Here is a 22,310-nt window from a genome sequence, read left to right on the forward strand (position 1 = left end):
CTCTATTACTGGTTGATAGAGGCACGTATTGGACTTTGCAGTAAATTACATCCTTGTACCAACTTTGAAACAAATTTGCTTGTACCACCTTTGAGAGAAACTGGTACAGGCATATCTTAATTTGGCTTTAGACATTAAAAAAATATTAAAACAAAATGGCTACCCGGTGACCAATATCGAATCATTCATGAAACAATTGACATTTACATTTATAATATAAAGAATCTAAGAGAGTATTTATCTCTTAGATTCGTTATATTTAATGTAAACTTCTAACAGAGAGTAATTTGACACCATCTTCTAAATAATCAATTTCTTGGGGTCATATACTCATAACATATTGTCTTTTATATAAATTCATCACGTATCTTGGGGTCCAGACCCTAAACGTTACCTGTGGAAATTCAAAGCTTGTTGTTGATAGCATCTCAACTGTAAATGGAGATACTGAACAATTGTCACAGTGCATGCAAATTTTCAACCTGTTCACCCCCAATCACTGTAAACAGGTCTGCAATCACCTTTGGAACAAATGTTTTGGGCCAAACCATGTTGGTGCAAGGGTAAATGCTTGCGAGTGTGACCATACAATAGTTGCAATCACCTTGTGAGTCAAGAGCCTGGGCAAAGGCTATCTGTCATCACGTTCTCATACTGTTATCATGTGTTCTGAAGTACAGGTGTACCTCTGACCTGCCATTTATCATCCGGTCAAGCCATGATTGCGGCACAAAACAGGCTTGTCAAAAATCCTACGTGCGCATTTTGAGGTCGCAGTCAGTACCCACAGTGGTGATACCAGAACTTTGACTGTAAAGCAATGTTGTTTTTTCTGCAAGTTTCAATGTCTGTGATGTAACCAATGATTTCATCGATGGAAGTTTGACAAAATGTGAGAACCAAGACTTTAAGGTAGTTCTACGCCTTGAAGATGAAGGGCTTAAACTTTTGCTCAAACTCTCCTTAAAGAAATTTAAACTGTTCCCTTTCAAAATCACCCCCCCCCCCCCAAAAAAAAAAAAAAAAAAAAAAAAAAATGGTGTTACTGTTCAAATTTGGTACTGGAGAAACAAAATACCCAACATTTACCGATATTTGAAATTCAAAATGGCTACCATCCCTGTGTTGTCTCTATACGGGAAAATGAAATTCCCAATTTTCACAAAACTAAGTCAGTGAAAACTTGCTTTACTCCATAAGCTTCATCATAATTGGCCCCCAACAAATGGTTGGCCAAAATATTATTTTAAAAGTTGAGTCCAAATATCTGTCCCTGAGGCGCATTCTACCTTAATAATATACCACAGCATGCAGAAAGCGTAATTAATTCTTTCTATCCCAATCTGTTAGCTTCTCTTATTGTAAATTTTACACTTCATCCTAAAATTTCAATAAGGCACTTTTATGAAAATACTTCATCAATTATGGTTAACAGGGATATACTTTGCTCCACAAGAACTTTTTAATTCAGTTCCAAATTTATGAGATTTCTTATCATCCATAAACCAACAACATGAATAATTATACAATTGATTTGCAAATGTTCATGATTTTTCATATGTGCAAGTTAATAATTTAACATTTTGCCACAAAAAGTTTATGATATCCATGATTACCAACAATTAAAATTCATTGACTGTCTTATATCTGTTTTGAGCACACAAAACCCAGATTTGTATTTTACTCATCTCACACATAATTCATTGATGACTCTGCATGGCTTCTCTCATAACCCCATCGTTCTGAACACATTTTCAAGCTTTCTCTCTTCTGCAAACTCAATGCCATCAGTGGTCCGGGCCTGCTGGGTAAGCTATGCAGCACACAGGGAAACAGCATCAGCTCCCTGAGCCAGACTGTGGCACACTATATTGACAGCACATATTACAAGCAGAAGAATAGGGCTATGTTGCATAGATAGGGAGGTCTGCTGTCAGAGTCTAAACTCCACTATGACTCATACTTGAATAATAACTGACAAAGCACACCCATTCTCAAGTTTCACAAAACCAACACAGCATCTATGCAGCACAAAGCAATGAAACGCACGTCCATCGGAACATTTCAATCTAAATTTTCTTTTTTTCTTAAAGTCCAGCTTTCAAAATTTCTCCAGTTCTCCTTCAGAGAAATAATAAGAGATCTCATGCATGTCACACAAGATTAACATCAACAAAATTTCAACAGAATCGAAAAATTCTCACCACAAAATCTGAGACTTGTAGTGTCTAGGAATGGAGATGATAAGAAGTGTCGGCTAGGCAGTTACAGATTTGTCATATATAGGAGTAGTGTTCTTATTCATATCTATGTTGTGTAGTACTTGAATTTGAAAAGATTGATATTTGAAGTGAAGATGGTTACTAATCCAGAATTTGCCCTCCTAGCCTAATGTACGATATTTCCATATGAATTTACCTGATTATATCAAGATATCATTTATTTACGGAGAAAAAATCTCTAAACACCCTTTATACCTACGTATTAGTTATATTGTGACCATGACCATGGAAATCCTGAAAATCTGCAATGGAATTATTTCCCCGGAATCTAGCTTTTCTTGTTCTTTGTTCTGCTTTTTTTGGGGGGGGGGGGGGGGGGGGGGGGGGGGGGTTGTGAGACAGCATTGCACCTAGCACCATCCTGTAAGTTGACTTTGTCAAAACAGATCAAGTTAAAAAATTTTTTTTTTACAGTCCGTTTGAAACAGCATCTTTAACCAATTTTGAATATGCAAATTTCAGGATAGTTTCCCCGCCATGAGGACTGCAAAAAGTCCCCCCTTGTAGAATGCTGTGTATCTTAATGCATGAGTCAATCGGACTTCAGTGGAAACTATGGGGGAAAAAATGCCACAATACAGAGATGACAGAGCAGAGTCAAATCTGCTGTCAAATGTTCAATAGTGTGAAGTTGATGGATTATGAAAGGAGTCAGATACTGAGTGGAACAAGGCCCTAATTTGCCATGGTATCAGTCTTCCTAAATCCTACACAGTAATCTGAGATCACAGCTATGTCCAGATCTTATTTCATTAGACTTCCAGGCAATATTGAAGAACAGTGGATCCATACAAAGCCGTATTACAATTACCGCGTGTATACTTTCCTAAGGGGTATGTTCCTATGTATGCATTACCAAAGGCACCCCCTAGGACAGCCAGGTTATAACTGAAAGGCAGATTGGACCCACTATTATTCAAGAGCACTAACTTGACTGACCCTAGTGATCGAAAATGCTGAGAAAAGGGTGAACCTGAATGACAGTACTCTATTATTCCTCTCATTGGTTGATTTGTTTTAATCACATTTTGAATTTACTCCATTATACATTTCCCTCCCATTTACAATTATTTTAATTAACATGATTTCTTTGCATTGCTTAAACACTAAAAAAAAATTCAGTAAATATTATCAAAGGCAACTGGAAAGTACATCCTCTAAACACGCACAAAAAGAAGTTTTTTAATTAATACAGACACCTTTGTGTTGGGAGTGACCTCCAGCATACACACACATACAGAAGACCAACACCTGGTAAATTATTGCCGTATGGTGTAATGATCATTTTATACATCTAGGGCACTTTTCAACGATACACCCATTTTAAAAACAGCCTAAATTAAATATTAAATGAAGATTTGTTTCTGGCCTGGTGAATATATAATCAATACATCACGTGTACCTTGTGTATCAAAATTGTGTTGTTTTTTTATTCATATATTTTGCATATTTCTCACTTTTTACTTTCTGGTATACCTTGATTGGCAAAACTCTTATCTATTCGTAAGACAGAGACATTGTCACAGACACTGAATATGTGATAGTTTTGTGTGATGTTTGACTTTTTTATCATTTCTGAAGATATACTTTTTTAATACACCGGTGACTTCCAGAAACTAATCTTTTCTAACTCTCTCCCTCTCTCGCACTCAAACCATGTATTTTGCTAAAAATTTGACAACTTAACAGTTTTTTTTAAAAGAAAGCACATTACAGGATCTTTCCATTTTGATCAGAAAAGAAAAGAAGACAACGTTATAGACACCGTGTTATGTACAGAATAGTTTTCCCATTGGTGTTGATAGAAATCCATGAATGGCTGGACTGAAAAATGCATTGATCCTGAACCCATTTTATTCCCAAACCCTAAAATCAGATCCATTTTGCCAACCCTCACCTTGTAACACCCGGTAGACTAGAGAGTTGTGTAACTTCCAAGAATCACCTACAAGCTTTACCCCCTGATTTGAACAGCAAAATGGTTTGATCCTCGTGTAGAGGGACTGTCGGGTCACGTCTGGGGACACGGACACAGGGATGCGCAGGCTGGTTTCTTGGGAATAGTACTACTGATAGCGGCGTTTCAATGGTGTCTCCTTCTACTCCAGGCTTGTTTGGTAGTCATCCAGTGACTATACGTCCAGCAGTTCTCTGATAAAATACTGTAAATGGCAGCCTCCTTGGGGGGGTCCACGACTGATGCAATTCCAGTGGCAAAGATCAGCACTTTGCATTCAAAGAATAATCATTACTTCATTGCCATGAAAATTGAAACGACCTTTGCATGCACCAACTGCAGCCCAGCCTACTGAGAAATTCCTCTTCCCCGCTCTGTACCAATCTTGTTAAAGTATATATATATTTATATAATATATCGTTAAGTTTGTCTGAGTTTTTTTTGTTCTCCTTTTTTGTCTGTCTATGATACATATTCCACAGGAAAGTCTCTTGGCAGTTATGGCGACTGGTTTTGGTCATATGATACTAGTAATGCTGCATCCACGGGCTCCATACACGATGGGCATGTAAATGAACGCATCAGCCAGTCGTCAATACAGTCAATGTGGTAAATGTGCATACATGGTAGGATACGTATTGAGTCTCCGTAGACAAATTCCGTCATACAGATAACACACCTGAAAGAGATGACACAACAGGGAGGCTGTAAGTGTAAGTGGACTCTTTTAAAAGTATCCATGGCTTGTTCGTAAGGTACTTTGAATGCCTGGTGGTACCTGCTGTGGATTGCACCAGCGATTCTGACCAGTGAATTCAAGCCCTAACATCTTTTTAGAAGTTAGCATATATACATTATACAAATGGCCTTATATTCACGGTAGTTTTCTTGAATGTAAGTATGTTGAAATTCCCTGGCAATTCAAATACTCATCCCTGCAATAATAACATTGATCAGTAAAACTTACACAACGGCAATTTATGTGATTTATTGTGTATGAGTACATATACATGTATATATACAATACAATTGGTAGTTCATAGCTAGGTTAATTGGTCTGCAAAAGGTTTTTTTTAAATATTTTTGCTTTGAAGTATATACAAATGCCGGTGTATATTAATGACATGGATTTCACATTGGCCATGCCTGCTATTCATGGACTTTTTCAGAAATTTTCCAGGACTTTTTGAAGGTCCAAAATACTATTTTCCCCCATATCATTTTTACAAGATATCATGTTTACATATCATTTTTACAACATCTTGATTGATCATCTTGTCGTTTTGAAATTTGAGGATGAATTGCCAATTTCCATGACTTTCCGGGACTCAATTTAATTTTCCAGGATATTTCACTGACTTTCCAGAAGGCTTCAAAATTCAAGGATCTTCCAGAACTTTCCAGGAGCCCATTGGGCCCTGTATATAGCTTGCACTCTCTACAGTAATGTTCAAAGGAGAAATACGCAGTGTTACTGTGACAAATCTAGATTCTGCATCATGGCCATAGATACATTAGCCAGTTCATACATGTAACCACAAAATATATTTATCAGTACCTTTTTTGAGTTGTGTACGCATATTTATATATCAGTGAATCATAGCATTGGTAACTTTATCAAAAATTGCACAATGATACTTGTAGACCATTAGAGTCTTGCTATGATTCAACGTCTTGCGATATGAAGGCCACTACTGCTTTGCATACAAGTGGTGATCCCGTGTGATGTTATTATTAGGCAAGGCCATAGCACTGAGCCCAGAAGGTGAACAACTTGACAAATAAAAGAGTGTTTGTTTTCTCGGTGCTGGCATTTCACTGTCTGTCCTTCAGATTCAATCCATTACAACTCAAAGATGGTGGTTTTTTTGTGTTTGTTTTGTTTTGTTGTTTTGTTTTGGGGTTTTTTGGGGAGGGGGGGGGCGGTTACCACTAATGCACAAAGCTTCCATTTCTCTTCGAGTCTACACAGAGCCTGGTCGTTAGAAACTGCTCATATACTGAACCAGCTGTGTATGGAGGAAACGACAACAGACCCGTATTTTTTGACCTAACTTCTGCTTTTTGTGAGGTTTTTTACATACTATCACTTCACCCTGATTTCACATTGACTCTGCTATTAGTACAAATAATGTAAACGTTAAAATTGCTGAGCTGCAGAGGACACATCAACTGAGCACTTTAAAATCTACAAGGAAATAGTCTAGGATCTAGCTCTAATTTTGAGCTCAGATTGTCCATTTCTAATGAAAGCTACATATAGGTTGAGACTACATGAAATACAATGAATGAATATGCTGAATATTTTCAAATATTTTCAAATTTTTTCAAATAAACACTATAATCTTGTAGCCTACACAGCCTGACAAGGGATGACAAGAAACACACTTACTCTCTGTTTTTCTTGCTTCCATCGTACATCCCTGTGGGTAAATGTTGTATAAGACCTATTCTTTGTGCAATTCTGACTTGTTCTTCTTCTGTTAACTGGTTAGCTGGTCTCCTCTGATTGGGACTTGGATAGTAAACTGGGGCCGCCTCCTGTAATAGAATACATGTGATATTAAGGTGGTTGGAAAGGCTAGAGCGTCAGTCATAAACTTCAATAAAACTATTAAAATATTGAAGTAGTCAACATTCTCTGTGGAATAAAAAAAACTAGACATTTGGGCACAAAGGCATTGCAGAGTTATAGCCTGTTGAAACTTCTAGAAAACTGACCAATAAGAAGAAGTTGGGGAGTCCTTAGTGTATTAACTATGGTAGAGGTCCCCTAGCTTTTAATAAAATGTTTGAAAAGGGAAAGTCATTATTGCTGTTTTTCAGGAAAATTTGACAAGGCGGTGCTGGCATTCAGAGTGAGTGACTGCTATTGTAAATGCATTTTTAGATTCTTTCAGTGTCAAAGAGGTGTCAAAAGTGAGATTAACCAAAAAAATGCTCTGTGACTTCAAAAGAGGGGTGCAAATGATGGCTTGTTTTCAACATTTTTGACAGAATAACAGTTTTCCTACGTAATTGTATACAACTTAATCCCACCTTTGAAATGAGATATGGACATTGAATTTTTACAGCCTATTAACAAGGTTACAGATAAGATTTGTATGGCACAATTTTCCTGTATTTGAAGTACTTTTTGAAAAATCACATTTTGAAATTTGAAAGAATTTTTAATAATTTTTTGATATGTAAACCCATGTAAATCATAAAAACAAATTTTATTTACAAATCCTGCCGTACAAATCTTACAATAAATGGTGTCAACATATTTATAACTAATTTGGTAATATTAATATTATCCAATTATTATTAAATTCAAATATGTAAAAAAATATGAAAAAGTAAATTTTAATATTTGCTGGTGTCATATTTCAAAATCATGGCTGCAAATATACAATTTTTATATCCTTTGGAGAAAGTATTAACTAAGAGAGTTATCCTGAAAATTTGAACTAAATATCTTGATTCTAACACTTGAAACTTGACATTAACTCTGAGAAAAGAATTGGTGCAAAAAAAGCCTTTCCAGCCACCTTAAGCATTATGAGAAGAAATCCTTACAACTCTTGTGTTCAACTCACTTCTCTATGCACAATTTTTACGTGTTGTAACAGCACTCAAAGGGAAAATTAACAACTTTCTCATCATTTTTAAGTATGTAAACAACAATTTTTCTCTGTAGAAGACAATAAATAACACAGTTTAAGCCTTGGCGACACAATGCATTGCATGCAGTACGCAGTGTTATTGGTGATAAAATAAATTTCAGTCAGTTTTCCATAATACACGTACTTTCGAATAATATATCAGAGTGTGTTTTGAGTTGTAGGAATTTCAACATTATTGTAGGAGTAGAACAAATTGCATTTAAAAACAGAAAAAAAATTATGGAAAATACATCAAAAGTCACTATAATTATTCTCCAAGGTATGGAAAATCAGGATGGTGGCTAATTTACATAACATTAACAATGCATAATTTGCATATTCTTTTGTTATGAAAATGTATTCTTTTGTGTAGTTTTAACATATGTATATGTTGTTTCCAAACAGAGGGGATGATGGAAAAATGATGGAAAATACATCAAAAGTCACTATAATTATTCTCCAAAGTATGGAAAATCAGGATGGTCGCTAATTTACATAACATTAACGATGCATAATTTGCATATTCTTATGTTATGAAATGTATTCTTTGTGCTTCCACAAACAGAGGGGTGGCACAACCATCCAAATCCCCTTGCAGATGACCCTGTTACTGCTGCAATAGGGCTTCAGGAACCTAGAGACTCAGCTCACTAGACTAGCTCTTTCTTGACCCCAATCTGCTTGTTGGAACAGCCACTGCATAAGTAGCAGACAGGAAATTATTGAGATGGCAGTATACTTTTTTTATCCTGACCCCGTGGCACCAAATCACCATCTGCATGATCTGAGCAAACCCTTGAAGAAGACTCTGTATCTCAAGATCTTTGAAATGACGTAATAGCAAATTCTTGCACCAGTGTATACACTGATATTACTGTCTGTTGGATCAGTAAAACTTTAAATAAACTAGCTGAGTTATTATTTATGACCGTACGTGTTTGCTTGTCATTCCTTCAATTCTCACCAGCCAGAGCTATATTTCTGCCCCACTGTGCTGCATAATAATAATTGTGCCTCCAGCTGTTGCAGAAAAGAGTCCAGTGGATCTCGACAATGATTCTCCGCATAAGTGTTTTGTTTTTGAAGCTATCTGACTTGAACATTTTGTACATCTGCAGTCAGCATTCAGACTGCAGATGCCGCTGGTTGGCTCAACACAGCCCATCGAATAGCCTATGCATGTAGAGTGTTGTCTATTTATAACCATGAACCACTTGAACATCACATGGGTCAAACTGCAGAGATGTTAAAACCTGGCCTGCTCTGAGAGGTTGGCTAAGCATTATATCTGGGTCTGCAAACCCTGTTACTGTCAGCATACACGTAAATGTAAACTGACTTAACCCTTTGAGTGAGTGCTGTAATTTTTTCCCACCAAAATTTTACTGCCACATTTTACCAAAGTGTTATGAATTTTTCTGAAATTTTTTGATAATTTTGGACCAAATGGACTTCATATTTCATTGGCTACAGTTTTCTATCAAAATTTTGGCAAAAATCTGAGAAAGATTGACTAGAGTATATTTTGCAAAGGCGAACAAAATTGACGTTGACGCTCAAAGGGTTAAATGTCATTACTGGAGACAATTTGTTCGTTATCAAATGGTGTGTCACCTTTAATGTTCTCACATACACACAGCTTCCATCACTTAAAATGTCATTGATTTTTCTGTTCAGTCAGAATTTTAATTTGATTTGTCAACAGAAGGGTTTCCAGTCGATAATCCACGCAAACAGACTGACATTTCTGTAAGTACACATTGTAAATGACTGGGTTGGGGCTGCCAATACAGTGGAGAATATCTGATATCCTTTGGACATTGTGACTTGATTTTTAATAAGACCACAAAGAATAAGTTCAATATGCAGACTATACCAGTGAAACTGTTCTATGGCCATCAGTTCATCCTAAAATTTCCAAATTTTGCTGAATTTTTCTCAAAATTCAATATATTAGGCATATTATTGTTAAAAATTGATAGCAACATGTTTACAATAGCTGCGAGCAGTACGATTCATTCAACAAACCTGGACAATGTGAACCTTAGTAACAGAAGAATTCTCATTATGTTAGCATGTAATAGCTAATACACAGCTACATGTACATAACACATGAACACCATTTCACAAATTTAATTAGAATTTATACTTCCAAGATGGCTGCCGACTCTGAAACGTTCTCAGCGCCAAGCACCGTATGTCAATTTTTTTACGTCAGAATTGCAGAAAGATGGGAACCAGGCTGTTCAAGTGGATCTATCACATGTTGTCGTGGTGATTGGAATTCCAAACTCAATTACATGGGTCTATTATATGCTATCATTATACGCTGGTAAATTAAAATAAACATTGAAAGCAATAGATATGGCGGATGGATTGATTTTTGTTGACTGAGTATTCTAAAACAACAAAATATATACAATAAGAGAAAATAAACACTGCAAACAGTCAGGCTTTTCTCTTGATTTCTCAAAGGATTCTTTCAACCATAGATCCAGCATGTTGCAGTGTAATGCAATTCCTATATGAATTCCCCAGGCTACGGTGTATTTCATAAAGTTTAAGAAACCTCAGGGGTAATTTTACAGATGTTTTGGAACAACACGAAATGTTCAAAATAGAAACCAGCTGTCAGCATACAGACATTACTATGACATTTTGCGGGGGAATGCTGTAAAATGAATAAGGAGGAAATAAATACTGGTAATTGTTTTCAGACCATTTGACTAGGATTCATAAAATCTGGGCATCACATATAATCTCCTAGCAAAATTAGATATGGTGGGGCAATTTTTATTTACCCTCAGGGTCAGTGTCAGAAGGATATGACAGACAATGTCACAGAACATATCAAAGGTGCACACACACCATCACTATTGTTGATTTAGAATTCATGAAACTACCACTGAATTTTATATTGCTGTATAGGAAGCACGGTTATAGCCTGCATGACTGACATCTGTATGTCTGCGATCAAGATTTCTGTTCCTCTGTTCATTTTCACTGAATGAAACTTTCATCCTTTCACCCCTACAAATGAATGTGCTAGCCTAATTCGACAGGAGATCTGACACACGCCCACTGCAGTGACAGGGTTTACCTTTGTGCTTTTTTACAGCATTTTTGAAACTTACTTTATGTTGAACTCCATTTCATTGTTGCTGCTTTGTTTGAATTGGGTAACAAAGAGAGAAATTCACATTATAATTTAGTGTTTGTGTAATAGCTGAGTGGAGCTAAAAGTGTCGATGAAAGTTGAGAGCTGAAAGTGTCTGCTCAATAACATGACTGTTTTATTGATTGAAAGACGCAACTTGAACAAGTCAATTCATTAAAGCTGCATGTGACGCACTGATAAAAAAAATGAAAACTAAAGAGAGGGAATTTTTTGAATGAGGTATGTGTATCTCAACTAATCAATAATGCATGGCACTTTCTATGAAGACAGGAAGTACATATATATTGATGGGAGAAAATGGCTATCAATGTGCAAAATGCGAGAATGAATATAAACTTGGGTAACTGTGAGTGGTGAAGTCTTACTTGAGATGTAATTTCCTGTTTCATACTGATTGTTTGGGAGGTTGTCAAACCAAACAAATCATGATTTAAGAGTACAGGATGGAGGTGTTGATTTGGGGGGGGGGCAATCTTTACGTGAAACTACAAATTACAGGAGGCAACATCACCGAATTCCATGAACTGTTGATATAAATAATTTTTGGAGAACATTTATGCTGACAAGAAACCTTTACATGTTTGTAGTAAAATGTAAGAAGCTGGTGATGAAAGCAACACTCCACCACATTTTCCAAGACTTCACCATAATATTCTTCTCTGGTAGTACCCAATGACATCTAGTATAAAATGCCACATCAGAAAGTGGTACATTACAATGAAGCTATTAACGCCATTAGAAATTACAGTTTTTATTTTGGAGACTGTTTCATCCTAGTATTGTATCCACTCTAGATTTTAACAGCCTCCCAAAGAAAACATAGCAATTCCAAACACCATAGAAAACAATATGATTAAAATGTTGGGTGGTGAAATTGTGGACTGCAGGAATAGAACATTCGTTGGCTAGGGTATGAGTACGTATCTATCAGAAACTGAGTCATACATGTATGCATATTCAATGGTTAGAAAAACACCTGTTTCATTTTAAATCACAGTTGGTCATGCGACATGCTGTCATAAAACTCTCGACTTCTTCTATATACTTCTAACATTGCCTACTAAAAAAGTGCAGCCTCCACAGTCCCCTATCATATTGATAACACACTGTACTGCCAGTGCCACTACACAGGAACTAGGCTGAGTTGAAAGAGCGGCAGAATACACGCTACAAGAGTGGTCATTTCCTCAACACTTGTGGATCGCCTGGCTTGTTCCCTTCGCCGTTCTCCATCAACACTCCGCAGGTTTCACAGGAAATCACTCCTAGCATCTCCAAAACTTCCTACTTTCAACATTTATATAACCTCTTTCAATTTCCTCATTCATAATTTCAGAAATGTTTTCAAATCACACAGAGTATATATGCATATGATTCACGTGCATGTACGTAAATAATACTTATACAATAGATGGCCACTTCAAACTTTGCAATTACACTAGGAAGCACGTATCTTTTTAGGAAAGGTTGATTATTCATGTTTTTTGTTGTAAATGTTCAGGAAACATATTTTATTTTACACAGTAGAGTGACATCTGTGAGTATTCCTCCATGATTTCAAACAACAGCATCATATAGAAGCTAGTCCACTACAACATAAGCTGTTCTCACTGTATACCACATACTTTACAGAGTGCTGACACAATATACCTTCCCACCTCACCATTGTTTTGTCTACATTCAAAATTAAATTCATCACTTGACTTCCTAGAAAGTGACAAAAATCTTAAGGCTGCTCCTTGTTGGCAATGATATTGTTGACATCAAACACTAAACTTGGCCAAATTGTTACAAGAAATATCGATTTGATGATTCACACATACGTTGCAGACAGACACTGACACTTTTACCCTATGCTGACAATAAAATCTCTTGAACCACTGACACGCTACATTGAATAGAACTCCCAATTCAACATACATCATCTCATTTTCTCATGATTATAATTTATAGATTATGAACAGATGGACACTTACTTGGACATATCAGATTTCAAATATTCTACGAAATGCAGGTTTCGACTTATTAACTTTGTATGAATTATGCTTTCTATTTCAAAATAATATTTCCCTTATAAATAATCAACCATATGGAAAGGGTATGTCAGTAGAAGTCTGAGAACTTACACGAGATGTTTGCACTCTTGCAGAAAATTACTGACATTTTGAAGTCTTTTCTGTGACTATGAAATAAATTTATATTTTGTGTGGTCAGTATCATATTTTGTAATGATTAAGTTCATTCTACAATTTCATAACTTATGCTTCTTGTGAGGCATTTGGCAATAACAATTTTGTCACTTAAATTTGCATAACAAAACAATGATACATTGGCATTTCTTCTTTAGAGTTCTAATTGTGTTGGGCTTATAATTATTTAACAGACAAAAAACCTAATGTAATTCTTGCTTTACGTGAATGGGGAAAAGTTAATCATAACTGTATATATACTGTACAAATATTAATTTCCACTTGAGTTTCCACGGCTTAACTTCAAAACCCCCATTTCCGCTGTGTGGGAGGACTCTACCTACAGATTGTTGTCTACAGCCCTTCACTGCCAGACTGTTATTGAATACCATGATTTGATGCGGGTTGGTTAGATGTCTGTTGGGGACAAAATAAGCCGATGACAAGTCGGGCCAATAAAAATTGGGAATAGAGTATATCAAAGGTCGGAAGTCTGAGTGGTTAACTCTTGTTGTATCCTGTGGGGATGTGATAAACCTGATTTTGACATTTATTGGGGAAACTGTCTAAGCGGAAGTTGAACCATAACGGTAGGATTAAGGCTGGGAATAGGGAAGTACGAGTGAAAAACCAAAACCATATATAAATACATGTACCATATTGGATATACACATAACAGTCACTGTACACTAGTGTCATCTATCGTTGAAAAGACAAGCAAAGAATGCAGCACAGAAGCATGGACTTCATAAAATGTTATTTGTCTCACTATGAATTGGTGACACTGAATCTCAAGTAACTTTTCACAATCAGAAAACAAACTGCCTGCATGGCTGTATTCATATCCTCGCACACAATATGCTAATGACATGTTGCAACAAGCTTTATTTACTCAGCAGACATGTATATATATATATATATATGAAAGCTGAAAACACTTCCTCTATTTTGCAGTGTCAATGTAACTGTTTTATAGTTCTCCGTAAACATATTTTTTGTCATGAATACGTTAATGTGGATCCCTTCCAAGTTTTTGGGAATGTGATTTTAAAATTCAACTACAGCACTCTGACTGACGATTAAATTTTATAATTATGGTCAGTAGGGTTAGGGCTTTGAAGATTAATTTTTTACAGCAGACTGCATCATGAATTAATTATTTGGAATTTACTACAACAGCTTCTCAAAGTAACTATACTTGCTCTAGTTTTACCAAAAATAACTATTTCATGAAGGGAAAGAAGTTTCTTTGGGAGCTGATTAATTACCAGTAAGTTTGAGATGAATGAAACATAATGAAACAGCAAAAGATATTAGTCACCACTATCAGCATTGTACATATGGTTCTGCTATGGCACTGATAATACCTAACCTGTCACTGTCAGGTACTCATTATACTAGTGTCAACATGCAAATTAAGAATTTCCTTCATTTTCAATATTAGGATTGGCAGATACGGATTCATGGAAACCAAGCACCAAAAAAGAAAGCTCTTTGTTGAGAACTCATAAACTTTTTGGGTGTACTGTATAAGCCCTAACAAAAAACAGTGTAAGACATATAATATGAGATAAACTACCACATAAACTTTTGGGGTTCACTGTATGAAGGCCCAAAACAAAACCGTGTCAATACTAGACAATACAACAAATTCTAGACATATAATACAAGAAAACTATGCAAAATTCCTTTTTTTTAACTTTTGGCACACACAGAACTAGGGATACACTAGAGTTCAATGTATGTACAAAGTCCTAACTGAACACTGCACACTTGAAACTGTCACAAGTAGAAAGGAACAGTCGATGATTAGGGTTGACGCAAAGTGTAAGGAATGGGGTGACTTAATTGTCAGTTTTCAATTCAGTTTTTCACTTCTCCTTTCCGTGTGTGTTTGCTTGGCTGCAAGTTACTACCTTTTTGGTCCGCAGTACAGTAGCTTTATCTCATGATATCACAACTGTGTCTAATTTATGTTCAGCATACATATATATCACACTATAAAGGATGTACACAAAACACAACACCATAGGTCCTGGTTTCACTTCCTCCAACTCATTTGCTTCAAACTGTGCCAAACTGTTTATACTGACAAAGAACTCACTGGGCAAAAAGCTTAATTCCCTCATTCTGGCTTGGACAGCTATAATGAAAATTAGAATGCCAAGTTAAGTTTGTGTTCATTATTGTTAGTACGATGAGCTATTATACTGTATCATTTGTTAAATGAAGCTGTGATGAGCAAGTTGACTTGTTGATGGGAGTCTGTAAAACTTGGCTACTGCATTCCAGGTATACGATGATTAAACCCAGCATAGCAGTTTTTGTTCACTGGCTGGCTTAACTATATTACCAGTAAAATTCTTAATTCAAAAATTATACAAGGTTCTGGAAGAAATTTACCTGTATTTGAGTTCTGATCTTACAGCATAGACCTTCCAAAAAACTGAATACAGACTACAAATCTGTAATTTTTGCTTCACTTCTGTAGTGAGCTGAGACAGGTGTTCAACAAAGTTTACCACCCAGTCAAAGAGAGGATTTAGTCAAAGAGTGGATTTAGGAACTTGTACAACAGTTAGACATGTGTGAATAGCTTTACAATAGCACAATCAACTATGAACACTCATTAACTTAATAATATTCTCTTTAACAATCAAGCATTCAGTTCAGCTGCTGAAAGAGCTGTTTTGGAAAGCCTTTTCTTGATAAACTATGAACTATCTTATGATGATTGGAACGTTGGAAAGGATGTTTGAAGTTTGAATGTTCCGGATAACATGCAAATATCAACTTGGATGGTGTGTTCCTACTGTTGCTGTTGTAGTATCACTTAATCACTAGCTTAATTCTTTTCTATGACTGGTCTATCAAACAGTCTCTGAATTCGTAAATATACTTAATATCCAGCTTTCTACTTATAAAAAGGTGTAGAAGATCATTATTGGGGTGAATTGCAATAACGGTTACACGGTAGATGAAGTCTGCTGTGCGAAAAGGGACATAAATGGTGGAAAACAAAAACAGTTCTGTCTAACAAACAAAACTGTTTTATCCATTTCAAACAAGCAATGACTGTCAGTGCAACCAAGGTTATTTCACACTTATAAGCTCAACCCTTTCACCACTATAGTTTGGTCAAATCCTATGTAGTATTCCATTGCACAGTTGGATCTCTACATATGGTGGTGGGGGGGTGGGGTGGGGGGTGGAGGAAAAAACTCATACAGACAAGGTAGTTGAACCCACTGACACTGTTTGATTGTTGATGTTAATGTGAGTACATGACTTCTTTCTGAACAACTGTGAACACAACTAAGATATTATTCAATCTTATTCTTGCTTGCAGAACACAAGATCAATAATAAGCATCGGTAGGATTGCATTGATAATGCTGATTAGCGGGTGAACAAAGGTTTCCTGTACAAGGACGGTAACTCATGAAATGTTTCTGGGGGTCTTTGAGTCAAATGAAGCCCTAGAATTGTATTTGCAATCCTACGCATAATTAAATTTGATGGAATATGGTTACATACATGAATGTAATGAGAAAGAATCTTACCCTGTTGATAAATATCAATTTATGGTGTTTACTATCAATTGTTGCCAGGGGATAGAGGAGACACTCTACGAATCTTCCTCTTATTTGTCAACAGTTATAATCTAAGTCTTCATTCGCAATTTCCTCCAAGCATCCTGTATCATATTTGTGAACAGGGCTTAAAACTGAAGGCCTGGTTTTCGTTGATGTAACACTACATTTGATTATCTGCATGGTTAGGGGCAGTTACAAAAAATACTCAAATGATAGGTTTTATCATTTTTAGCTACTATAGACTATAGTCTATAGAAGCTATTGGGATGGGTATCCGTCGGCGTCCGTCGTCAGTCTGTATGTATGTATGTATGTATGTATGTATGTCCGTTTGTGAGGCGTCCGTCCACTCAAATATCTTGAGAACCGCAGTACTTACTGATTTGATATTTGTTGTGTAGATGAAAAATATGATTTTGAGAAACTGTTTTTTTAATTTTTTGATATTGTTGAAAATAGGCAAATTAATGCCAAAAAAGGTGTTTTTGTTAAAAAATCTTCTTCTTCATAACCGCTGGTCAGACAGCTTTGTTATTTGGTATACAGGTCCCTAGGGGTAACCCAACTTAGATTTGTTCAAATTGTGATGAAATATGCAAATGTGTATTTTAAGGAATTTTTTTTTCATTTTGGTCAAAATTTGACTACATTGTATGTAATTCTTGTACTGTATAAACCCTATCAATTCACCCAGAAAAAAATAATTAATATGATTTTAAATAATTGAATTTATTAGGAAATCATCAAAGCCAAAATAATTTTAGTGTAGAATTATCAAAAAGTTTTTTGACAGTTCATAGTGAAATGCTTACCATCTTGGAGGATTAAAACATGTAAAGGCAACTTTCCTGAATCCCAACTTTGACATATTCTGAACCGTCATTTATTGTGCCCTGTATGTTATCTAAAAGAAATTGCTCAAAATAGTCAATAGAGATAAAGATAGAGATAGAGAAGTTCTAATTTCCATTATGGTTGACTTGGTAAGGATAAAATAAAATTACTTTTTGAGGAAAAAAATAGAGTGGTCAAGTAAAAGAGTGGTCAAAGTGATAGGGTTTTTATGGTAAAGCTGGGCTGAAGATTCCTCATGTGCTATTTATAGCAATTATGCAATCTGTGTAAACAGTGCAATGAAAGTTACATGATTCCTTATAATGCTTTTGATGACCTTGAACTTCTTAAGTTTCAAACATTTGTCTCTTCAGTGTGCTTTCTCTGAGTATGTACAGTCTCAACTTATTCAACAGAACTCACTTACAATGTTAATCAAAGATATCCACCTTCTTCATCAATACATGTGTCACAAAAGGTTATTCTCTACAAAACACAGCAGAGCTCTGTCAACTGTTGAGTTGCTTGTTTTTTCAAAACCGCTGGTCAGACAGCTTTAATATTTGGTTTACAAGTCCCTAGGATGACCTTAGTGAGATAATTTCATACAGACAGGAAATACTTAATTTTGTATCCATGTCTATAGTAGCTTCAGGGACTTTGGCCCTATGTTATGTATAGGTTCATGTCAAAAGACAGCACTAAATTTGGTTCTTCATAGTTCTATGGTGAACCATTAATTTATACAAAAAACCAAAAAAATTGTCTTGAATCAAAAGTGCTAAATTTCACCCCCACCCCCCTTGTAACAAAAACCAGTCAGACAGAATGACTTTGTCCTTTTGAGCCTGTGATGACAATCACATCTGATGTTGTTTACACGAAGCAGCTGATCCCAGACACAATACACTGTTACGTCATACACTGTGAAAAAGAAGCAAATCTCACTGAAGGACTTCACAACATTTGAAGGCAACTACACAGCCGACTGTATGCAAATCAGACACGCAAAAATGAAACCATACAAGCAGCCAGCAGCCTGACACTGGGGGTTTCCCACACTGCATACCTTTAGCCTTACAGAACCGAATTTCTCTATAAATAAAAGGGAAATCTTGGTCAAAAGACATGGCGGAAAACTCGTACTTCAAAATATATCAAAACACAGTCTCTGTGGGTTGAGGGACTGTCACTAAAAGATACGTAACCCTGCGGACTCTGAAGCGATACAATTATGCTCCTTGCAAAACACTAGGAGACTAAAGTCTATACCAATACTGTAAACAAAACTTATGAACGGCCGTGAGTGTGTAAAAATAGATTTGAAGTCATCAAGCACTATCAATTATACAATAGTTTTGGAGAGATTTCCGTCCAAAGCACCAAATACAGTGATGTCTCTTGTTTTCACTTCCTGCACAGGTATACTGAGAACAGAAGTCATGTGCAGGGTAAATTTTTAGTTATATCTGTACTGATGGAACGTTATTGTGAGGGGGTGCTTTTAGTTGCCATAGATACATTTTTGAGGGTTCAAGTACCGCAAGTACCGCCACTCAAGGACAGACATAGCCTACTGTTGTATGGACTCTTGTATGAAGAACAGAAACTAAAATTTACAAAATATCTGAGTGTAGCCACTGAAACTGGTCTTTGGAGTCCTTGTTTTAGCTCCATCTATTACCTGAACAAAACACTAGTATACTATTCGAATTCTATGAAGAATAATAAATGACCCACGTCCTGACCCTGAAGATATAGACCTATCTTTTGTAGTAATGTTCTATAGAAATTATGATAAAAACTGTGAACAGTGTGTATTTATTTTGCCATTCAGTTTCAGAGACAATGACAAAACCAAATCAATTTAAAAAAATAAATATCATACAATGAATAATCAATAATACTATAGTTAAACTCTATTTACTTTTTTGACGTGAAATTATGGATAATTATCTTCAAAAATAGGGCTGGTAGTGGAATATTTACAAAGGGACTTTCCCAGTAAATCAAGGGGCTGATTGACCCACACATATCCTGCATACATTATCGAGTTACAATGATCGCTACCAGCATTTGATGCAAACGACAAAATCTGCTCAAGGCAAAACGTGGAAATAATTGTGAAATGACTGTTTGATTGTCGACCTAGACGGGCAAGGTCGTCCAGTTAAACAAGGCTGACTGATATCTTTTTGTTTCATTATTTTCCACTCTTCAGTCATTTTTGATATATTTTGATGTCCAAGGTAATATACGGTACTTGAAAACACAATGGACCGGATACTGTGATAATCGTCGTAAAAGGCCGTCACAAAGGCTGACGATTTGGCCGGCCAGTATCCGCTGTGACGACTGCTAAACAATGTCGTCGACCCAGGATGTACCATTGTAAACAAAACTACTGAAAACATTGGCCCGACTGTTTCTCGTGCCAGACATGACAAAAAAAAAATAAACAAAGAGTTGGCGACAAAATATTAGTCACTTTCGCTATCTCGTCAATACCTAAGCCACCCTACGACAATAGAGGCTACAAGAAGAAAACAGTAAAATAGAAACGGCCAAACAAGAAAACTCCTTCTGGAAGCCAACACAACATATATTGGCGCAACTGTTACATTACAATTGCAATATTTCGCAGACTAATTCACCGAACAATACCGTTACCTGATACGGCGGCGGAGGGCCCCTACTTTCTGCTCCCGGTGAGCGATCTCCACCATTAAGTAGAGATATATCGTCGGTTGTACTACTCCTGAGACAGTTCCCCATCTTCAACTGCAGGGGAATGGGCAAGTATGGTTTCGAAGAAAGGCATCCAGTTGGAATTTACCAGCCGGTCACGCAGATATATACGGAAGCGATACACTCCAATGGCGAACGAATGACGAGTGATAACACTGACCGCAGTACAAACATAAACATTCGGATTGATACGCCGAAGCAACAGCTCGCACATATTCATTGTTCAGCCGGTTGTCATGTAGGTTAAAATATCTCCCTAAAATACTACAGAGACTGTAAAAACAAAAAAATCCGACCAACCAGATGATTTTGAACGACAGTCTCATGCACTACAATAGAAGAACTACTTTCAGCGCTGTCGCGGATAGATTTCCTTAATCTGAAACTGCGAATATAGGCAGAAGTCATGACGTCATTCGATCACCTGTCCCGTATATTTGTCAGAAAGGTCGTTGTCGGCACATGACTTGCAGATACAAAACAGTGACGTAATCACCGATGTTGTTTTCTTCGGAGAAAACTTATAGCAATTCGTCACGTGAATGCACGCAAGCTGTAGTATTACCAATCGTCCCCCGTGAATATTGATACCATACTGTCCACCTGATCTTCAAATGAAATAAGCTATACAGATACGATAATAAAAAGTAAAAGTTATTTGCAAGGAGAGCCGAACTCCCGAGCTCCACGTAGAGCTGTATATGACTGTAGGCCTACACTGTGACTGTAGGAAGAGCGATTTAAACGCAGCGTTTTGTTTTTATTTTAAGTTAGCTTTAAAATTTATTTTGATAATACAATCGACATCAAAAAATCAAATTACGTGAAACAAGTTTAGCATGCAGTTAATATAGTGATTTTGTAGAGAGACATGGCCATCTCTCTTACAAACTGTTAAATCAAGGTTACACCAACGCAACAAGACTTGTCTCTACATTCAAACTCTTTTTTGGCAGGTATCGCAAGCTGGTAGATAAATACAATATCTCTCTTCGACAAATGATCGCGTATGGCATCGGTGACATGGGGCCTTAGTTAGTGACCACTACCTATCTGACTATTGTCTTACGAATTCTGACCTGGTGTTATTGGATTATGGATTGATATGATTGCGATTACTTTATCTTTCCATTGAACCACTGTACATTGCATCGTGTTTTTTTACATGGCTATGTTGTGTGTGCACAAATGAATTATTTCTTTCAGATTTATGCTGTATCGGTATAACTTAGTTTACGCATACATGTTACTTGCGTCCATACCCTGATACAAAAGTACCGAGTAAAGTAAAAGTAAAAGCGAATTGAAGCGTGCATATGCAACAGAGTATGTTAAGTTAAAAATAACATTCAACACTGATACACATTGCTGAATTATCTTGAGAGTAGTATTTTTATGGTCATTTTTTCCTTATTCGGACGAATTTGTCTAAAATTTGTTTCTTTTTTCCATTTCTGTACAGATAAATCGATGAGGAGAATTTGGCTGTACTTGTGATGTCATGTGGATTTTTCCCGTTTGATAGACATAGTTCCCTGCTCTGCTCTCGGAATCATGTCCCATTGTTCAACGTTTCAGTACTGTACAGTTTACGTGTAACTCCTCTGACATTGATATCATTGGCGAGGCTGTCTTTGGTTTCAACATATATTAAGGGTTAAGAAGAAGAAGAAGAAGAAGAGGAATTTGCACTTCTTTTATAGAACAAAAAATTGAGTTATAAAAGAACAAATTTTGAAGTGGTAGATATCGAGCCTTTCTACTCACTTTTCGGCTAAGGAGACGATAGTTGCTATTGAAAACGAACGTATTTTGCACTATATAAGTGGAGGCGCTCTCTCACTCTCGATCTAGATCTCGAAAGAGAGAGAAGTCAGACA

At 36.3% G+C, this 22,310-nt stretch overlaps 1 protein-coding gene across 1 annotated transcript; it reads right to left on the minus strand.

Moving 5' to 3' along the window:
• Window positions 1-2,598: 2,598 nt before the first annotated feature.
• On the minus strand, window positions 2,599-20,577 carry LOC139138831 (RING finger protein 11-like). Its single transcript, XM_070707379.1, has 3 exons — window positions 20,353-20,577; window positions 6,632-6,780; window positions 2,599-4,918 (listed from the first exon to the last, which is right to left on the minus strand). Exons 1-3 carry the CDS (start codon window positions 20,455-20,457, stop codon window positions 4,738-4,740), a joined length of 435 nt encoding a protein of 144 aa, XP_070563480.1. The 5' UTR covers window positions 20,458-20,577; the 3' UTR covers window positions 2,599-4,737.
• Between the last annotated feature and the right edge of the window lie 1,733 nt (window positions 20,578-22,310).

Source organism: Ptychodera flava, chromosome 8, assembly GCF_041260155.1.
Source record: "Ptychodera flava strain L36383 chromosome 8, AS_Pfla_20210202, whole genome shotgun sequence".
In the NCBI taxonomy this organism is placed as follows: domain Eukaryota; kingdom Metazoa; phylum Hemichordata; class Enteropneusta; family Ptychoderidae; genus Ptychodera; species Ptychodera flava.

Excerpts from the sequence above, each read along its gene's own strand:
- LOC139138831 (XM_070707379.1), bottom strand. The coding sequence starts at position 20,457 with ATGGGGAACTGTCTCAGGAGTAGTACAACCGACGATATATCTCTACTT. Across the intron at positions 6,781-20,352 it reads GCCCTCCGCCGCCGTATCAG|GAGGCGGCCCCAGTTTACTA; the intron begins GTAACGGTATTG and ends ATTCTATTACAG. Across the intron at positions 4,919-6,631 it reads GGAAGCAAGAAAAACAGAGA|GTGTGTTATCTGTATGACGG; the intron begins GTAAGTGTGTTT and ends CATCTCTTTCAG.